The sequence below is a fragment of the Channa argus genome, chromosome 13 (assembly GCF_033026475.1).
Source record: "Channa argus isolate prfri chromosome 13, Channa argus male v1.0, whole genome shotgun sequence".
Classification (NCBI taxonomy): Eukaryota; Metazoa; Chordata; class Actinopteri; order Anabantiformes; family Channidae; genus Channa; species Channa argus.
Window position 1 is genome coordinate 20,011,745 of NC_090209.1, and position 16,797 is coordinate 20,028,541.

Below are 16,797 nucleotides of genomic sequence, written 5' to 3' on the forward strand. Positions count from 1 at the left end.
AAATGTTTAACCACTGAATTAAATAGATACTTAATTTTATGTTGTGTTGAATAAATTATTTTTAACTCTGCACATTAGACTTTTTAATCAGTTTATTGTGGACAACATTTTAATGTCTACTGTATATTTTCAGTTCTGCTTAAGTAGCCTTCATAACTCCACAATCTCTATATCAAACATTTCATGGACTCTTAAACCAGGTTATGGCCTTGTTTCTACTTGTTCCCACATGAAGGGGACGTATATCTTTTCAGTCCCTCAGACCTTTAAATAACATAAATAACTAAAATAGTTTAAAGTTAGAGCTGAAAACATTTTCTCTGCTGCATCATCATTTTGTGGGAAACAAAATAATATGTACACTATCTACACATTTAATATTAGATTTCTAAGTACAATTTAACATTCTGGTGTGTCAGCTGCATGCTTTGATGTGATGATGGTCGGCTGTTACGATTGGTTCCTGGGATTCCGTCCTGTTTCGGTGCAGCTTTGGCATGATCGGAGGTGCGACCTGACTCAAAGTAATGTGGCTGCTTCTGTCTGGCTGGACATCAAAAACAAAAACCTTAATGAGGCATAGTTGCTTTACTTTGGCACATGTAAATATTTCTGAAAACAGCTTCAAAAAGTATTTTTCCTTGAATTGAGAAAATTATGACAGACTAACAGTTCAGTGGGGTAGATGTCCAAATCAAACTGTATTAATCTACTAAACAACTTCAAGGATTTTCAGAATAATCTGTGCTCCCAGCTGTATTTCCATGGCACAGCCATTAAACAAAACTGCCAAAAACATAAACCACTTTATGCTGTTGATCTCAAACAAGTTTGTACAAGTTGATTTTCATACCAAACCAAAACTAGCAGCTGCCCAGGAGATAGGAAAGTTGCATGTAGAACTCTAAAGCAGTACAGTGTGTTAGAAATGATGTGTAGTAAATGGGTCTTGGCCTGGGGTCTGGGCTACAGTATGTTTACAGTACACCTTAAGTGGCCCCCAAGTGACAGAGACCTGATGTTTTTCACCAAAATTGAAGAAGCCACATCTAATGTTTTCACGTGAGATCTGGTTCACTTTGACACAATTTCAATGTGAATGTGGTTCAAGGGAACCACCATATTAAAAAAATAAATAAAAATGTGAGCATTAAAGCCTGTAATGTGACTGTAGCCTTGCATTAACATATTTTAGACAGTGGGGGGCACCAGGAACAAGCTGTAAATTATTTGTTTTAATGTAAACTTCTTAGTTAGCAGTTGCCACTTGCCGACATGCCGCTGTACTCACTTTTTCAGCTCTGTTTTGGTCACCCCCAGCTAAACCCAATGTAGCTTCCCCACTAAATTAAATAATCAAAGTGAGAAATTGGAATCTGATAGACCCGCCCGCCCACAGCACATACTGTATATTGTTACTGTGCAGAATGTCTCAGGTTGTAGCTAGAACATGTCTGAAAATACGAATAACGGTTAAATTGTTAAACCTAAATATAAACACATTTTATGTCTATTTCCCTACTGTAAATGTATTAGTATTGTTAATTTAACGATCGATCGGATTACTCTTTGGAATTAGAGGTGTCAGTGTTTCTCGTCAACCTTGCTCTTCCTCTCAGCTCTACTAAGCTTTTTAGCTTGTTTTACATATATGCTCTACAAACTCTTGCAATCAACCTCATTTGCAGCGCTAGAAGAAACACAAGTAAATGCTAATGTTTTTCCATATGTAAGAAGGTACTGTAGAAGACTCAATATTACAATATGATATGTCAGATATTTTTGCTTTCAGGCTGTTCTGTTGCCTCCAAATAGATAACAGATTGTTGTATTAGTGGATTATTTTAACAATATTAAAATCCGTTATATTCTGTGTGCTCACCTCTAAACACCATACTAGTAATTTAGTGTATTTCTGACCTGTTGTAATTGGAAAATCCAGTTCTGATAATCCTCCAGGCATGTACAAGAAACCTGCAGGGGCTCCACCAGCTCACCTAACACAAAACAATAATTTTTCGAAGTGAATGCATTACTCACTGCAGTGAGTTCAGCTATAAGCCTGCAATACAGTTAGCTAAAATGTTTGCACAGTATTAGTCACCTATCAGCTCAAACTCCAGGTGTCCAGTCAACGCTGACCTCTCCACTGCTCTGATGCTGTATCGGGGCAGTCGGCCCTGTTAGACAAGTCACAGAAAGAACGAGAAGGTTTACAATACTTTTTACTTCCATTAAATAATAACAGAATTGAGTCCATTCACCTGCGTTTCAGGCAGCAGGTTTAGGTTACGAAATGTTCCACCCTTGCTATAGGTTCATGACATTTGTCAAACGAAAAAGGCCTGTGTTATAATTATGGGGACACGTAGTTGCACCACAGAAGTTGAGCAGGTGTTATTAGGGATTTTTTTCCCCATATAATCATTCTACGCTACCTCATATCTTATATTCAGTCGCTTGTTGTCGACTGACAACAGCAAGACATCTTGCGGGAAGAGAACCATCAGCCTTTCTTGGAGCCCCTGCAACAATAAAGTCTCTATTAACATCCAACACAGGTGACAAAATAGGGTGAGAACAATATCTTTTATGACCATTTACTGTATTTCTATGTGCCCCAAGTAAATTTAAAATTAAAATGTGGATTATTACAACTTAAATATATATTCTGTGATCCTAATGTTGGTAATTACAACAATGTATTTTCTAGACTTGCTGATGTGGCAACTTCACTAAAACAAAATCTGATCTGATTAATTGTTATCAAAATTATCATTTTCAGTTTATTTCCAAATGGAGTGGGTCAGGTTTCTATTGTTGTTTACAACCCATTTATTATGTTTGTTGCCACTCTCGACTTTTGGACACTGGCAGTTTCAAGTATATAAGAGAGAGAAAATACAAATAGAGAGAAAATTACTGACAGAAAATGAAACCTAAAATGAGACCCATAACCGTAATTACCCTTTAGCATGAAAACAAAACAAGTCTATGTTGAGATACTAGTACAGTTCTTTTAAATAAGCATCACCATAAACAAACCGTGCCTCTAATGAATCAAACAAGTTTAACAAGGAAGCAAAAGCATAGATTTTTCACTTTAGAAAGGTTAATAAAATACAGTCTCATCTGGCACAATGTGGTACAGTAAGGGTGGAAATCTGGAGAAGACAGGATCAAAAAACAAATGTTTCTCTTATTTTTAAGCACAGGTGTCGGCTAAGCATTTTTCAGTGTGCCATAAATTCCTGTAAAAAAAAAAAAAAACACTATATGACCTCTTGCTATATGTATCTCAGTACCAACAACAGCTTAGAAGCTTCACTCTCATCAACATGTGCATCAGATTTAACTTATCACAGCGTGGTTAAATGACACCAACCTCCTGAACCTGCTGAACAGCAATAATAGGCTGATAAGAACTGATAAAGTCCCACGGAATGTTGCAATTACATCCTGATCTGGTGCCATGTCAAAGTTCTAAAGAAATAATAATACAGCTCACTTTATTGATGGAGTGTGAGAGAGAACTGATTACCTGTCTCTGTGAATTAATATGGACGATAGATAGGTATACTGGCTGACCCATGTGCTGTATGGGGGAGCCCTCCCACTGCCATACTGGAGCTTGTAGTAAGTATTTTTTCAGTTCTTCTCTCTTCCATTGCTCATCACATGGTAACTAGGCCGGAAGTATGTGAACAAACAATCAACCACAACATAAACGGCCACCATAACAAGTAGAACTACAAACAGATATGCAACATTTAATTACAAGATAGGAGAGAGCGCAGTGAGAGGGATTCATGGTTTGAGCTATCGACTTGTATCTCCTGTCTTCTATGTGCTGCATCCACATCTGTAATTCGGTAGCACTGGCACACAGAAACACTTTTGGCTCCACCATTGGACCTGAACAAAAGAGAGAACAAACATGTTCATGCTCAGTACTGAATACTATGTAGTCATATGTTATTTGAGCTAAATAATTTCCACTGACTCACTGCTGATCTCAAACATGTGTTTTGAATGTGACGTGTCGAGGTCCTGGGAGACAACTTGGAAGGAAAGTCCAGAAAGGGGAAGGACGCCCTGTGATATAAAACAATTCAGGTCTGTCACTATAATTCCTCAAAACAAGATTATTAAGCAAGAAATGTCCAACAGACAATAAATGAAAGTTCATGCACATCTACATAGACCTACTCTTTCAATTTGTTCAAAATTGTTTTGTGAGCTAAAGACGACAGCAGACAAAACCTGTTTAATTGTTCATATAGGCACCTGGCCATTGCTTTAACAGCAAGTTACATTATTTGTGTCCAGCATTCATGCAAATGAGCTACATTTTCCAAGTAATGTAAGTTAACATAAATTTCATTTTCTTTTCCTTTAACATTTACATTTAGTCATTTAGCAGAGGCTTTTATCCAAAGCGACTTACAAGTGAGGTACAAGGCAAGCAAAAATCTAAGTCAAGGAGAAAACATCAAAACATCCTATCAGAAAAGTGTTCACAGTTCGCAAGATGCAAGTGCGAGAAAGAGCAGAAAGGATTTTATTTATTTTTTTTGTCAAACAACCCTTTGACATTTCTGAGCAATAGTCTTTCTGAAGTTATAGCTACTAAGATTACCTCATAAATGAAGTCCTGTCGAGAGTGGTCAAGAGAGAGGATCAGCAGGTGAAAGGAGAACAACACCAGGAAGTTTTCACTGGTTCCCTGCAGAGACACACATAATGCAACATCAACACTCAAATTAACAGTTCGTTAATTAATCGTCAACTGCGTTTATATTATACTTTAAATTTTGAACAGCACTAAAAGCTGTCAAAGAGCTTAAGTGGAGAAACCTCAAAAACACTATTGCATGCAACGAGCTATTAAAAAGGGGTCTCCAGGTTGTGGCCTTCCATAATATTTCTGAGGACCGTCACATGATCTTAGGGTGGGGTTTCAGGGGATTCTTGCCTCCGAATGTGCGTGGTGCCATGTTACCTTTGTGTATCTGTTGTAAAGAGACACCAGGGAGGCGTAGATAATCTCCCCATAGGTGTGGGCAGGCTGACCCTCCCAGCCGCTGATTGGCTGCTGTGAGTAAATCCTGAGCTGCAGCTCATCTTTGCTCCTGCCCCACAGCACCACCTGCAGACACACAACTCTATTAGCTCAAGTATTCAGCACTGATTTTATGATTTTTGTGAAATTAGTCGTCCTTTTTAATATCAGTTCATCAAAAAAAAAAAGAGGACAGAGCAGGACAGTTGCGTTTGATTTTTAATTGATCTATTCCAGATTCACATTTGAGATTTGAGATTTATCTCTTTTCGAGAGGGTGACTATTTTCTCCAAGTTGTTGTAAACCTTGTATGCTTTTTGTTCAAAGTAAGAATCATGGGATTGTCCCGGTAGATCGATGGCTACAATGCCACATAACTGCAACTTATCTGGTCCAAGTCCAGCTGGAGACCTTTTTTGTCTCTAAAATACAGGTTCGTGTCACAAAACGTTATTACAAAAAAATAAGGATCCTAGTGTTGCCTCCTCATATTACTGCTCAATTTGGGACTTATATTTTTGGCTACCCTGTTTTCACAGAGCAAAGACTCATGCATTTGAATAAAATCTTGCACTATGAGAGGGATCTGGTGAATTTAAAAAGTGTCTTTGAGGAACACATTAGGAATATATTGGGTTACTTGTGGTTTGGATTCTTGGACAAGTTGTCATTTAAGTAGAGAAAAAAAAAACCCAACCCTTTGTTTTGCAGTGTTTCCTCCCTCCTTTGTTTCCTGTAAAGTTTGAATCACAAACAGGGAATGGAGCATCTCTTACTTGTCATGGAAATTCCTACAGAGTACATACTATTTTGGCTGGCCAACAGAGTGGAAACTGTTAATATTCATGGGAGATACATCTCACCAAACTTGTTGTTGCCCTAATAATAAAAGGTGTCAGTGTTTGTTCCCAAAGTGAGATATAAGCCATTGTCCTACTGGGTAACTTGCATGGCTAAAAATTCCACTTGCATCTTTGTGTGTGTGAATGTGCAGTGAACGTACAGTGTCTTCTTCAAGTTGTCGTGATGAAGGGTACGATGGAGGCGGTGACAGCTCATCTCTGCTGTACCTCACTGACAGCTGTAACCTGGTTTCACCCAGACTCCACACCCTGCAGAAACATATCACATGTGAATGCCAACATTTACTGTCATTTAACTGCAGTCACTGCTGTGGGGCCACAACGGCTCAGTGGTTACCTTCATGGGCTCACTATACCACGGATGTGGGTTCAGTGTCTGATGCTTTCAGTGTGAAAGCATCAGACACTGCTTGTTCTGATTAGTTTTGCCCTGCTGTTCAGACACTGACTATAGATTGTCCAAACTCTTGAAAGAAAATTAGAAGAGCAGTCAAAGAAGCAGCCCAAAAAACAGCTTACAAGCAGTCAGAGAAGAGACAGATCCACTTACATTTTGTTACCTTTATCATACTACATACCAAGAAAGCAGGTTTTAATCGTCTGCTGCTGTGAAAAAAAACACCACAACAAAAGAAAGATAGAAACTAGTCACAACTTTTCCTGTAGCAAAAGGGGAGGGGGTGTCAATAAGATCTGACAACTGCCACGGTGTTAAAAAGCTGTGATCATATTAAACTGGCGTTTTGACTCAGGAACTCATGTCTATGATGAACTATATGGTGTAATTTATTAAATTCTCCTTCTGCAAAATCTTTCTCCATTTGAGAGATCAACATTTGAATTACTCACCAATAGAGCTTAAAGTGTTAAAACAAGTTAAAAACAACATTTTGTGAGGATTAATCATGTACGGTAACCATGGTTGACGTGATGCTTGACAATGAGTTTTCACAGAAATGTGATTGTACCATTTAAAGTGCTTTTTTTTTACGATAGAGACCAAAGACTCTTTTTGCTCTGGTCTGACACTGATGCTTTTATCTTGACTTGAAAACATAACAACAGGAAACAGATAAAAATAAACAAACAAATTGTGGATAGTAGGGGAAGCAGATTTGAAACTTTCAAATTGTGGTATGAATTAGTATGCAAATACTATCACTTCCTGTTGGCAAGAGTAGACACAACTGCATGAAGGCTGTTCTTCTGCATGCACTCAAACTATGACTAAGTAAAACATTGGGGCTCACCACACTATGTGATCAAGTTCGAGACTGTACATTTTTATCTTTTTTGTAAAATAAAACAGTGGTCTGCAACCAACCAGTCACACATAAGCACAAGTAGCCACTGTTGAGATTAGCCTCTTCTAATCCTCCAGTCCTGGAAGCAGCAGGGATTCATCCCGCCCTGACTCTGTTGTAAACCCCTGCTGCTGCAGCCATTGTCTTACATTAATCTACTAATCACATCAGTGCAGCGTCACTGAGCTCCCATGTTCATGTTGCGTAAATAGGAGCCAATTAGTTCTCCTGCCTTGTTGTTCTGTTGGGTGCTGACAGGTGGAAATCATATTGATGTAATCTGTTCTTATGCGTGTTCTTGTGGCAGTTGAAGGGTTTAAATTAGAACTTTATCTTCACTACAGAATCTAGAAGTTTTCTGTGAGAAAAGACATCCTGTCACTGTGTGAAAACATGCACATCCTGGTATGAGTAAATGCTCTGCAGCCATGACCTTGGTTACAAAGTTGAAGACCCGATCTTGGCTTTTGCATTTTTAGCTCCATAACGTAAATCAAGGGAAACCACAGAGGTTGAATGAAAAGCTGAAAAAGGATGGAGCCCTTTCCCTTTACAGACTGTCACCACTTCCTACTCCAGAACTCAGGTACACAAAACCAAATTAACAAACTTTAAAGATACAGCTATGAACCTAAGCACACAAAAGATTACTTAATTTTTATTTTCAATAAGTTAATACTGATATATCTTACTTTCACTGTAGTATTTTGTATGAGGATATAAAAAAACTGTTATAAATGTTAACCACCACGGTCTATTTTTTGAGCATGTTTAAGCTTTAAAAAGTTAACTTGTATTTGTGTCTTACCCTAAACCGTCTCCAGACAACTCCAGCAGTTCAATCTCATCAGGGCCCACCTCATCCACTCCAGTATGCCTCTGGGTCACACTACAGCATCCCATGATGGTCCTGGTTTCAGCTTCTAGTCCACACACTGAGCACCATCTGCCCAGGCAAACATCCCCACTGTGTGTGTATGAGACACACTAAAACCAAAGAGATAACATAAAAAATGGGGGCTGGCTGAATCCAAAAGAGGATATTTTGTGCTGGAGTAGGGGAGGGAGGGGGTGCCGCTAAGCTCTAGTTCCCCCTTTTTGCCAGCATGTAACAACCATTTCCAGAGCGCCAAGAATGAAAGGTTTAAAAGCTTTTGAAGAGGAATTGAAGATAAAAGTAGCAAGAAGTTTGGTCGCAGCGTAGTACTTGTTCCTTCCTTCCTGTCAGCTGGCTGTCTGCAAAAAGCAGAGTCGCTTCCTCAGTTTGGTTATTTTACACTCATACTGGGAACCTGTTGACACATCAACATGACTAATAAAAACTGCTTCTGTTGTCATTCATAGACAAGTTTGACAAACATACACCAGGCTCTCTGATGCTCCCTATTCGTTGAGCCTGTGGATGAAGTAAGCGTCCGGTTGGGAAAGATGGGACCATGCTTGCCTGTGTTTACACACAGACGCAGAGCCTGGCTATGGACAGTCATGTGAGATAATTATAAGTTATGAAAGGAGAGGTGAAGGGTTACAGTCAAAACAACTGCAGAGCGGAGCCTTGTGTTGATCTTCCTGGTAAGAATTAAAGTAAGATACTGGGAGGGTTTGTAGACAATCATGTCTGAGTCTTTGTCCACAGGGCAGGGGCTCTTCTTTCTTTGAAGTGGTACAACTTGATATAAGATGAATTTATTTTCTATATGAAAATATAGTTCATGTGCTTCAATTAAAAAAAAAAGACAGACATATACTTTTACTGCTATCAGTGTTGAAGCAATAATTGCACGTTTTATTTCCACAATAAATTTTTCTTAACACAAACTAAATAGTACCAAATGTCTAACATGGGGACACAGCTTTTCAGATAAAAGTTGTTCGCATACATCACAGTTCCTCTTTTCTTTCAAATACTAAACTAGGTGTATCCACTCTGCACTCTTCTTTACTGGATTTCCTCTCCTCTTTCACATTTGTCCACACACACAGAACATCTAGGATGCTGAGGAAACTGCGTTGTCTCTGGAGCACCACCGGTGGAAGTGCCTTTAGTCAGCGCTGGTGATGACAGTGGCAGGATCATGTTCATCTGCTGACTCTTTGGGTCATCTGCCACCTTCACATGGTAACGCAAAATACATTTGTTCATCTTGAGTTCGGCCCGAGGCTTGGGCTTTTCACTCCTTTGGGTTTTTACTTTATTGACAGTCTGTTTGCTGTTGTTGCTGCCACGTAAATGTGAACCTCCCTGCACTGATGATGAATTTTGATGGAGAGGTGAGGTCACAGTGGCACAGCTGCCATGTTGGCCGGACACTGAACTGCCACTTCCTTCAGGACTCACTGAGACATTCTCCGAATTATTAGAAGATGCAAAGGGGACACATTTTTCCTCTTTTCCTGACTTATGCCATCTGCTTTCAGTTTTTTGGGTTGTTTTTTGTTGGAATTCACTCAATGTGTTGCTCTTAGCCAGTGTTGAAATAGGAGAAAAGACTCCATTATAAATCAGTACAAACTCCCTCTGACTGGCCAAAGGAAGAATGTTCTGCCTGAGACGACACTTGTTGAAGATCTCTAGAGTTAGATCTAGAGTTGAACATGAAAGAGTAACAGCATATAAAATATATATGTGGGTGGTGCCTTTATCACCTATAAGTAACACATTTGATAAAAGGAAACCACAGCTGTAGCAGTGTCATTAAAATAACATCATGATCAGCTGAATATTTGTATCCAGTCTGTGAACTGTAATAGGATGATGATTATTTGTATTGTGAGCTCACCCAGTGTCTCTACAACAGTGCTGGGTATCACTTCCTTCAGCACCTTACAGTTTGTATGGAGAGCTGGATTACAGTTTAGCTCCAGAAGCCACACCTACATGTATAAAGACCATGCAAACATCATCAATACATGTGATGAACGCAGACCATTATTCAGACGTCAACAATATCACCCACCTTGAATTCCTCATCAATCAAGAAGTCACAGCCAATCAAGTCAAAGAAGCCCAGGCGGGAGCGTAACTTAGATTTGACTGCTAAGAAACACTGTATCATGATCCGCTGCATTCGCTTCTGATGAAAGGTAGGAGCAAACAACCAGTTAGTCAATCAAGGGTTCAGAGCTTTAGAGTGATGACAAAATACACTACAGCAGGAGGTCTGCTCTCTTAGGATGAAAAACTGAAAATGCTTGGCTGCATTTGTTCAAAATATTGTAAAATAACAGGCTATGTGTTGAGAATTGATGTTATCAACCACTTGGGGGCAGCAGAACAAGCTGGAAACACATTTTTTGGACTTGTGTTTATGGCCACAGAATGAATAGAAGTCCAGCTTTTTGTCTTAACTCAGGTGGAGCAGTTCTTTACTGGGTCAGCAAACCCTTTAAGAAGCAAATTATCCCAGTGGAGTAGATAAAAAAAAAAACAAACTGAAAACTGCAGTTAACATTTAGTGTGGTTAAAACAATACTAATTTCCAGTGAAGCATTCAAGTTTTACTGTGAGGAAACTTTTAAAACATCCCAAGACATATTATTACTTGGTATATGGTGCTCGTATGGTTTGTGAGTAAACAGCACATTTTGATAAAGAAAACAACATACTGGCTGATCACTGTCAAGGGACTGAGGTTCCTTTCTGTCAAATCCAACCAAAGTTATAATGCTAAATGTACAGTGTAACAAACAGAACGTGATTTTTCATATTATTACTAATAAAGGTGATGTATTCTCAAACAGCGATGAGATCATCCAAACTTAACCTCAAGCTCAATTAACTGCTAGCACCTACAACTAGTATTATTCTAATGGTAATTGGTCCCCAAGAGCTGTAACACACAGCAGCACTCACTGCAAAAGTGCCCAGCACCCAGTCCCTGGGCAGACCCTTGGCAACCTGAAACCCGTCGTTGATGTGGGCGTTGAATCTCTCCATAGACCACACAGTGTCCTCCTTCAGCTCATTGTACAGAGGGTTCTTCTTCTGCATGTACTGGATACAGACAGCAGGGGGACCAGAGACACACAAAGTAATCAACAGGGAAAGAAAGAAATGTATGGTGCCACTGTAATGCTTGAGCTAGTCAGCTAGAACTTTTAATACTACTACTGTGAAACATCATTACAAATAATTTTGAGTTTGTTAAAAACCTTGAAAACCCTACTATCCAAACTGACTTCTTGCTTAAAAAAATAGGACATGCCCATGGTATAATTGTCCTCTCTTATGGCTAATATACCATATGCTGATTTCTTAATGTATATGTCAAAAAAGGCCACATCTGTAGCCTTGCTGAAAAGTATTGTAATACTCAGTGTTTTGACAGTGTGTGCACAGTATACTACCTGATTGGTCAGGTGGGCAGAAAGGTTGTTGGAGCTCGGGTCGTAGAGGTCACAGGTCAGTCGCACATATCCATGGCGAAAGAAGACCATGTAAGGTGCAGTGCAGGCGATCAGAAGGTAAGATCGTACGTCAAACTTTTTCCCCTTTAGGAGCAGCGGATTCTGGATGTAACTGAGGGTAAATGTCAGTTTACCTTCAAGACAACAGTCAAGATCAAAATCTATAGTATGAACACTTTTCTAAGGAAAATGCAATTTGTCATTTGTGAGTTAAATGACCAGTACAACAGACAAAACAAAATTTTCTAAATTGTTGGTGAATATTTGTACATGTATGCATGCAAATTTAGTCCACCCACTTTTAGTAACTCCCTATCACTTCATTACATCAGTTATGTTACACTCCATGTGGGTCTACCAACTCATCAGGAGTCTGTTGATGGTAGTTTAAAAAAAGAAAAACGAAAAAAGAATATATTATTTGAAAACCAAAAGTTCACACACTGCTGAACAATATGAGCCTGAGGTTGCAGGTGGTGCATCTTCTTGTTGGCTTGGCTGTCCTCGATGTGGTGCAGCTTTAATCTGAAGGCAGCTACGTCGTCTTGATTCTTCAGGAGGAATATCCCTCTGCCCTGGTTCAGACCCGTCGGCTTACAGATCCACATGTGACTTTCACTGTTACACATATCTGGTTACAGTCAAAGTTACATCAGATAAATGCTAATTTAAAAATAAATGCCATGTGCAGATATGAAATACAAGGTCTGGGGTATTTAATTACTATTGAATACCACAGACTTATTATTGAATACCTATTATTAATTAGACTTACGCTGTGTGTGGAATCTCACTCTACGGCCTGCTTTAATTACCACAATGCAATTATTTAAAGTTGCTACACATGCAAGTTTGCATTATGTGATAGTGAAATATGATTAAGGGCATCTACTCAAGTATTGTACGTCTTGAAGTGTGAATGTAGCAGATTATACCTGAGCAGGAGAGAGCTCATACTAGCACTACCTTAAGTTTCGCTAAGTAAAACACCTTCCTCGACCAATGATGTTGAATAATGACTTAAGACCTTGGTAAGTCATAAAAATTTACAAAAAATTAATGTCTGTTCTAGGATATGACGACACACGAACTGCAAAATATTTCAGACTTTTTTTTAAACTTTACTTCTGTTTCTTTTCTCTACTCTTCTCTGACATTGATTCATCTGGCACCCAGAAATACAAACCACCTGTCTGTGTTTTCCTATGTTTACTTAGTGATAATCATGTTTGTCATAACCCGAAAAAGCAATCATAACACTGAGTATTAAACCAAACTGCAGGGAACAGCCGAGAACATTATTTCATCTCCAGTCCTTAACATTAATGAAAAGAGATTTTTGGAAAATAAATGCATTTCATTTGGCTCAGTTGTGTCCAGCACAGCAGCAGCTTTGCATCCAGACCCTGCTGAGCATTTCTCACTGTGTTTGTGTCTCAGCCCTGCCCTCTACTGACTTGTCTCTATGGCAACAGCGTGTTCCCCTGGTAATTTTATCAGGGCCTTATGGGAGCTGAAGTCCATTATTTTCCAATATCCTCAGATTAAACAATCACTAAGACAACTGTTGTAATCACAATCACTAAACAATCACACAAAATAGATTAAACAATCACTAAGACAACTATTGTCTAAACACCACTGCAAACTACTCTGCTTTCTTCCATGGTTGGATGCTTGACTGGTTACATTTACTAGTATCTAAATTATAGATGGACCCAACAAACTAAATATAAATGTTGTTGAAACGGTTGCATTGTTGTTGCATCAAGACACTAACATGGTGGGATTAATGCAAATGTGTTTGCGCATTTTACCTTTCTGCTGAGCAAAGAAAGCCTCCCTCTCTTCTCTGATATCCATGCGAAAGGTAGTGGGAATGAACTCTTCCATTTTCAACCTCCTGTAAAGTACAAAACATCAAAGAAGATGATATACATTAGTTTTTGCGCAACAGTTTTAAACTGCCTTTAAGAGAGAATTACAAAAATCTGTCATACACTGAAAACAGAAACTGCCTGAAACATATACTTTTGTTTAAACGTATCATAATTATATATTTTAAAAGTACCAACAACAAAAAAAAAATTGTATGCATATTATTTTCTACAAATTAATTAGACTCTTCATTAATGCAGACCACATTAAAAAGCATTCTGTAATGAACAACTGATTGTATGCACTTACTGACTATTTCAATCCAATGTGGCTGTATATTGACATGAGCGTTCACTGTGATGGGTTGTCAGTTTTAAATCTGATTTAATAATTTTCCAAAAAGAATGAAGGCCAATGAAAATTCTAAATGCAATCAGTAAGGCAGTCGTCCACGGACCGCAGGGTCAGTGGTTCGATTCCTGGCCACATGTTAAAGTGTCCTCAGGCAAGACAATGAACCCCAAGTTGCTTCCGGTGGGTCAAGTGACCACCTTGCATGGCAGCCACTGCATCGGTGTGCAAGTGTTGTTGAACACGGGTTAAATTATACAGACATATCTTATGGTCATGGAAAAGATGTAATTCTGTATAAGAGGGGTCAAATTATTGTTTAACCATACTTAAAAGATTGGGGATGTGCTGGAGAATGTGGCGCAGGAAGGCAGAGCGGTTGTCCACCAATCTCACAATTGTTGGTTCAATCCCCGGCTCCTCCGGTCACATGTCGAAGTGTCCTTGAGCAAGACACTGAACCCCAACTTAGTTGATCACGATGAGTGTTGGCCAGCTGCATAGCAGCTCCCCCATCGGTGTATGAGTGTGTGTGTGATTGTGAGTGTGAATGGGTAAATAAGAAGCAGTGTAAAGCGCTTTGAATGCCAATAGGCAGAAAAGCGCTATATAAGTGCAGAACATTTACCATTTTAGACAGTGTTCTGACTCTCCCATCAACAATATGCGGTTTTGCTGGAAAATTATTGAAACATAAATAAATGTTGTGACATTGCATAAGCTAAATGAAACGATGCCCCAGTGAATGCTTTGCCATAGTAGTGAACATAGGGGAACGCTGTATGTTATAGATGTGAATGGATGACTAAATAGTCCAATCAGGCACAGGCCCATAGGTCAAAGTGGTAAGGAGACCCAAGGGCTGGAGGTACTTCTGTTAAATTTTTGGTAAGTCAATACTTAGTAAGTCAATGTCTGTAGAAAGATGCAAAACACAGACAGACAGACAAAGACAGCAGAAAAACAGCTCTCCACCTAAATCCTTGACCGTGATTGATTTTGCTGCAGACTCGCTCGTACTCCCGCAGACTGCTGAGAAGGCCGATCTTTGTCGTGAGCACCTTGTTGTTAGGAATCTGGTACAGCAACTGCTCACCTGGGACCAAAACAAGAGGATTTCAAATGAGTCTACTAAAGCAAAAATCCTAACAGAAATGAAATGACTGAAACATTAGTTGTATTTACACTGATAAGGCATAACACTATGACAACTTGTGCTATTTAATGCAATCTGTTGAAGTGGCTCTGCCATGAATTCTTATTTTACAAGGTTATAATTTATAATGTTTTTGCCACCCTAGTAAAAATGAATGAGGTGGCTAAAACATTCGAACCACCTCCTCTTATAATGCACTCCAGTATGACTCCACTACACACTTGATCTCAACAATAAACACATAGTAGAATTATCACCTTTCTGAGAATTTCAACATAAAAACTAAGAAATTATAACCTTATAAAAGTAGAATTCAAGTAGAATACCACTGTATTGGATGCATAAAATTAAACAGCAGATCATAATATTATGCGCGATGGGTGTATGAGACACAGTACAGATGTCAGATCATTGTGGTAATGTTTTTTTTTGTTTTTTCTAGGAGGTTGTAAACATAGTAAAATACAGAATCCAAATAATATCCTGTGCACTCTTACTACCTTCTCGAAAGTTATAGTAGTTCGATGCAGATTTGTTCTCACACCACTTGAGTTTGAAATCCTCCCTGTTTTTGTTGTAAATCCTCCTCCATCCTTTGCTCTCACAGTAACAGCTCACTCTAAAGATGAAGTATCACAAAAAATAAAAAAATCCAAATTTAACAGCCCAAAGGAAGGGGGGTTATTTGAAATAACTAAGAATAAATCAGATATTTATCCACATACATTTCCGCTCCATTGGCTCCTCCAATGAAATAGAAAGGGCCAGCCCCCCGGGGTTCCTCTGCCTGCTGCTCCCTGTCTCGGTAGGAGCAGATCGGCAAGCTCCTTGGAAAGGACTTCCAGAGGTATTGTTTCATTAGGCCTGCACCTGTTACTTTACATTTCCAAACACATTAACGTAGCCAGTCACACAGTAGCACGTACCATATATAAATACAAAACATCAGTGGCCTTATATAGTTTCTGAAGGGAAGTGCAATTTTATTTTACAGCTAAAATGTGCACTTTTCTGCAATAAAGTATCTCTGCAAAGAGGGGAATCTCATGGAACTCACACTTGACATCCCAGTCTTGCACACATGCACATAAACACACACCTGACCCTCCATCTCGCTTCTCCTTGCTGACAGTCATGTGGGAAATGCTTTTGGTCTCCGGTACATCATCTGATGTCACTCCTGACACGCCACTATGGTCAGGTGATGCAGGCAGTTCTCCTCCTCCTGCATCCTCCTGCATCCTCCTGCCTCTGGCTTTCTGCAGGCTTGTTATTCACACAGGATAATCAACCTTCTGCTATACCTCACTTTGTTGCTCCTTCTGTGCGGTCTCCTTTGCTAGGCTCTCACTGCAGTGCTCCACCCAGCACTCCCCTCTCTGGTGAGCGATGACACTTATGAAGAAGAGATTGTGAATTAGATTTCGTTTTACTGTGAGTCAGAGCATATTAAAGATATGGAAAAGTATAAATACAAAAAGAGAAGCAGTTTACATTTCAATAGTGCTGCACATAGTATAGTCATGTTTTTGTACAATAAACATGGTAAGAATCAGTTCTGAGAAACTGGTCTAGACAATACTGCAAATGTCAAATTCTAAAACTTTAACAAGCAAATTCCCATTATATTTGCATGACTTAATTGTGTGATAAACATTTTAGCCCCCACAGTTAATTTTAATTTGGTCTAATGAACATTTCAGTCTCTAGGGGTTGTTAATACCAGCTTGTGGCATTATACTCATGTTTATCTCCACTCAAATCCAATATAACAT

The 16,797-nt window shown here is 39.0% G+C and overlaps 2 protein-coding genes across 6 annotated transcripts in view; both read right to left on the reverse strand.

Moving 5' to 3' along the window:
• Positions 1 to 9,110, reverse strand: LOC137139509 (probable pleckstrin homology domain-containing family N member 1). 2 transcript variants are annotated; one of them, XM_067526841.1, is made up of 11 exons: positions 8,039 to 9,110; positions 6,067 to 6,175; positions 5,003 to 5,149; positions 4,640 to 4,726; positions 4,008 to 4,095; positions 3,779 to 3,915; positions 3,542 to 3,685; positions 2,439 to 2,525; positions 2,105 to 2,180; positions 1,921 to 1,997; positions 1 to 543 (listed from the first exon to the last, which is right to left on the reverse strand). In XM_067526841.1, the coding sequence occupies exons 1-11, from the start codon at positions 8,131 to 8,133 to the stop codon at positions 520 to 522; spliced, it is 1,071 nt and encodes a 356-aa protein (XP_067382942.1). In that variant the 5' UTR covers positions 8,134 to 9,110; the 3' UTR covers positions 1 to 519. The 2 variants fall into 2 exon arrangements, with proteins under 2 accessions (XP_067382942.1, XP_067382941.1); XM_067526840.1 differs by having other exon boundaries at positions 1 to 547; positions 8,039 to 9,053.
• Positions 8,476 to 16,797, reverse strand: part of ttll10 (tubulin tyrosine ligase-like family, member 10) — a 23,441-nt gene continuing 15,119 nt past the window's right edge. For 3 of the 4 annotated variants that reach the window (XM_067526838.1, XM_067526836.1, XM_067526837.1), the window contains exons 2-12: positions 16,122 to 16,417; positions 15,748 to 15,898; positions 15,523 to 15,641; positions 14,842 to 14,962; positions 13,455 to 13,540; positions 12,082 to 12,268; positions 11,578 to 11,749; positions 11,084 to 11,224; positions 10,188 to 10,304; positions 10,011 to 10,104; positions 8,476 to 9,813 (exon numbers count right to left, since the gene is read on the reverse strand). In XM_067526838.1, the coding sequence (XP_067382939.1) occupies positions 9,170 to 9,813; positions 10,011 to 10,104; positions 10,188 to 10,304; positions 11,084 to 11,224; positions 11,578 to 11,749; positions 12,082 to 12,268; positions 13,455 to 13,540; positions 14,842 to 14,962; positions 15,523 to 15,641; positions 15,748 to 15,898; positions 16,122 to 16,263 (1,974 nt within the window). In that variant the 5' untranslated portion in view covers positions 16,264 to 16,417 and the 3' untranslated portion in view covers positions 8,476 to 9,169. The remainder of the gene's footprint in view (positions 9,814 to 10,010; positions 10,105 to 10,187; positions 10,305 to 11,083; positions 11,225 to 11,577; positions 11,750 to 12,081; positions 12,269 to 13,454; positions 13,541 to 14,841; positions 14,963 to 15,522; positions 15,642 to 15,747; positions 15,899 to 16,121; positions 16,418 to 16,797) is intronic. The other variant, XM_067526839.1, reaches the window with a different exon arrangement.

Coding starts and splice junctions, on each gene's coding strand:
- LOC137139509 (XM_067526840.1), bottom strand. CDS start 8,133: ATGGGATGCTGTAGTGTGACCCAGAGGCATACTGGAGTGGATGAGGTG. Junction 5,150..6,066: donor GACAACTTGAAGAAGACACT/GTACGTTCACTG, acceptor GTGTGTCTGCAG/GTGGTGCTGTGGGGCAGGAG. Junction 2,526..3,541: donor ATATTAATTCACAGAGACAG/GTAATCAGTTCT, acceptor TTATTGTTGCAG/GGGCTCCAAGAAAGGCTGAT.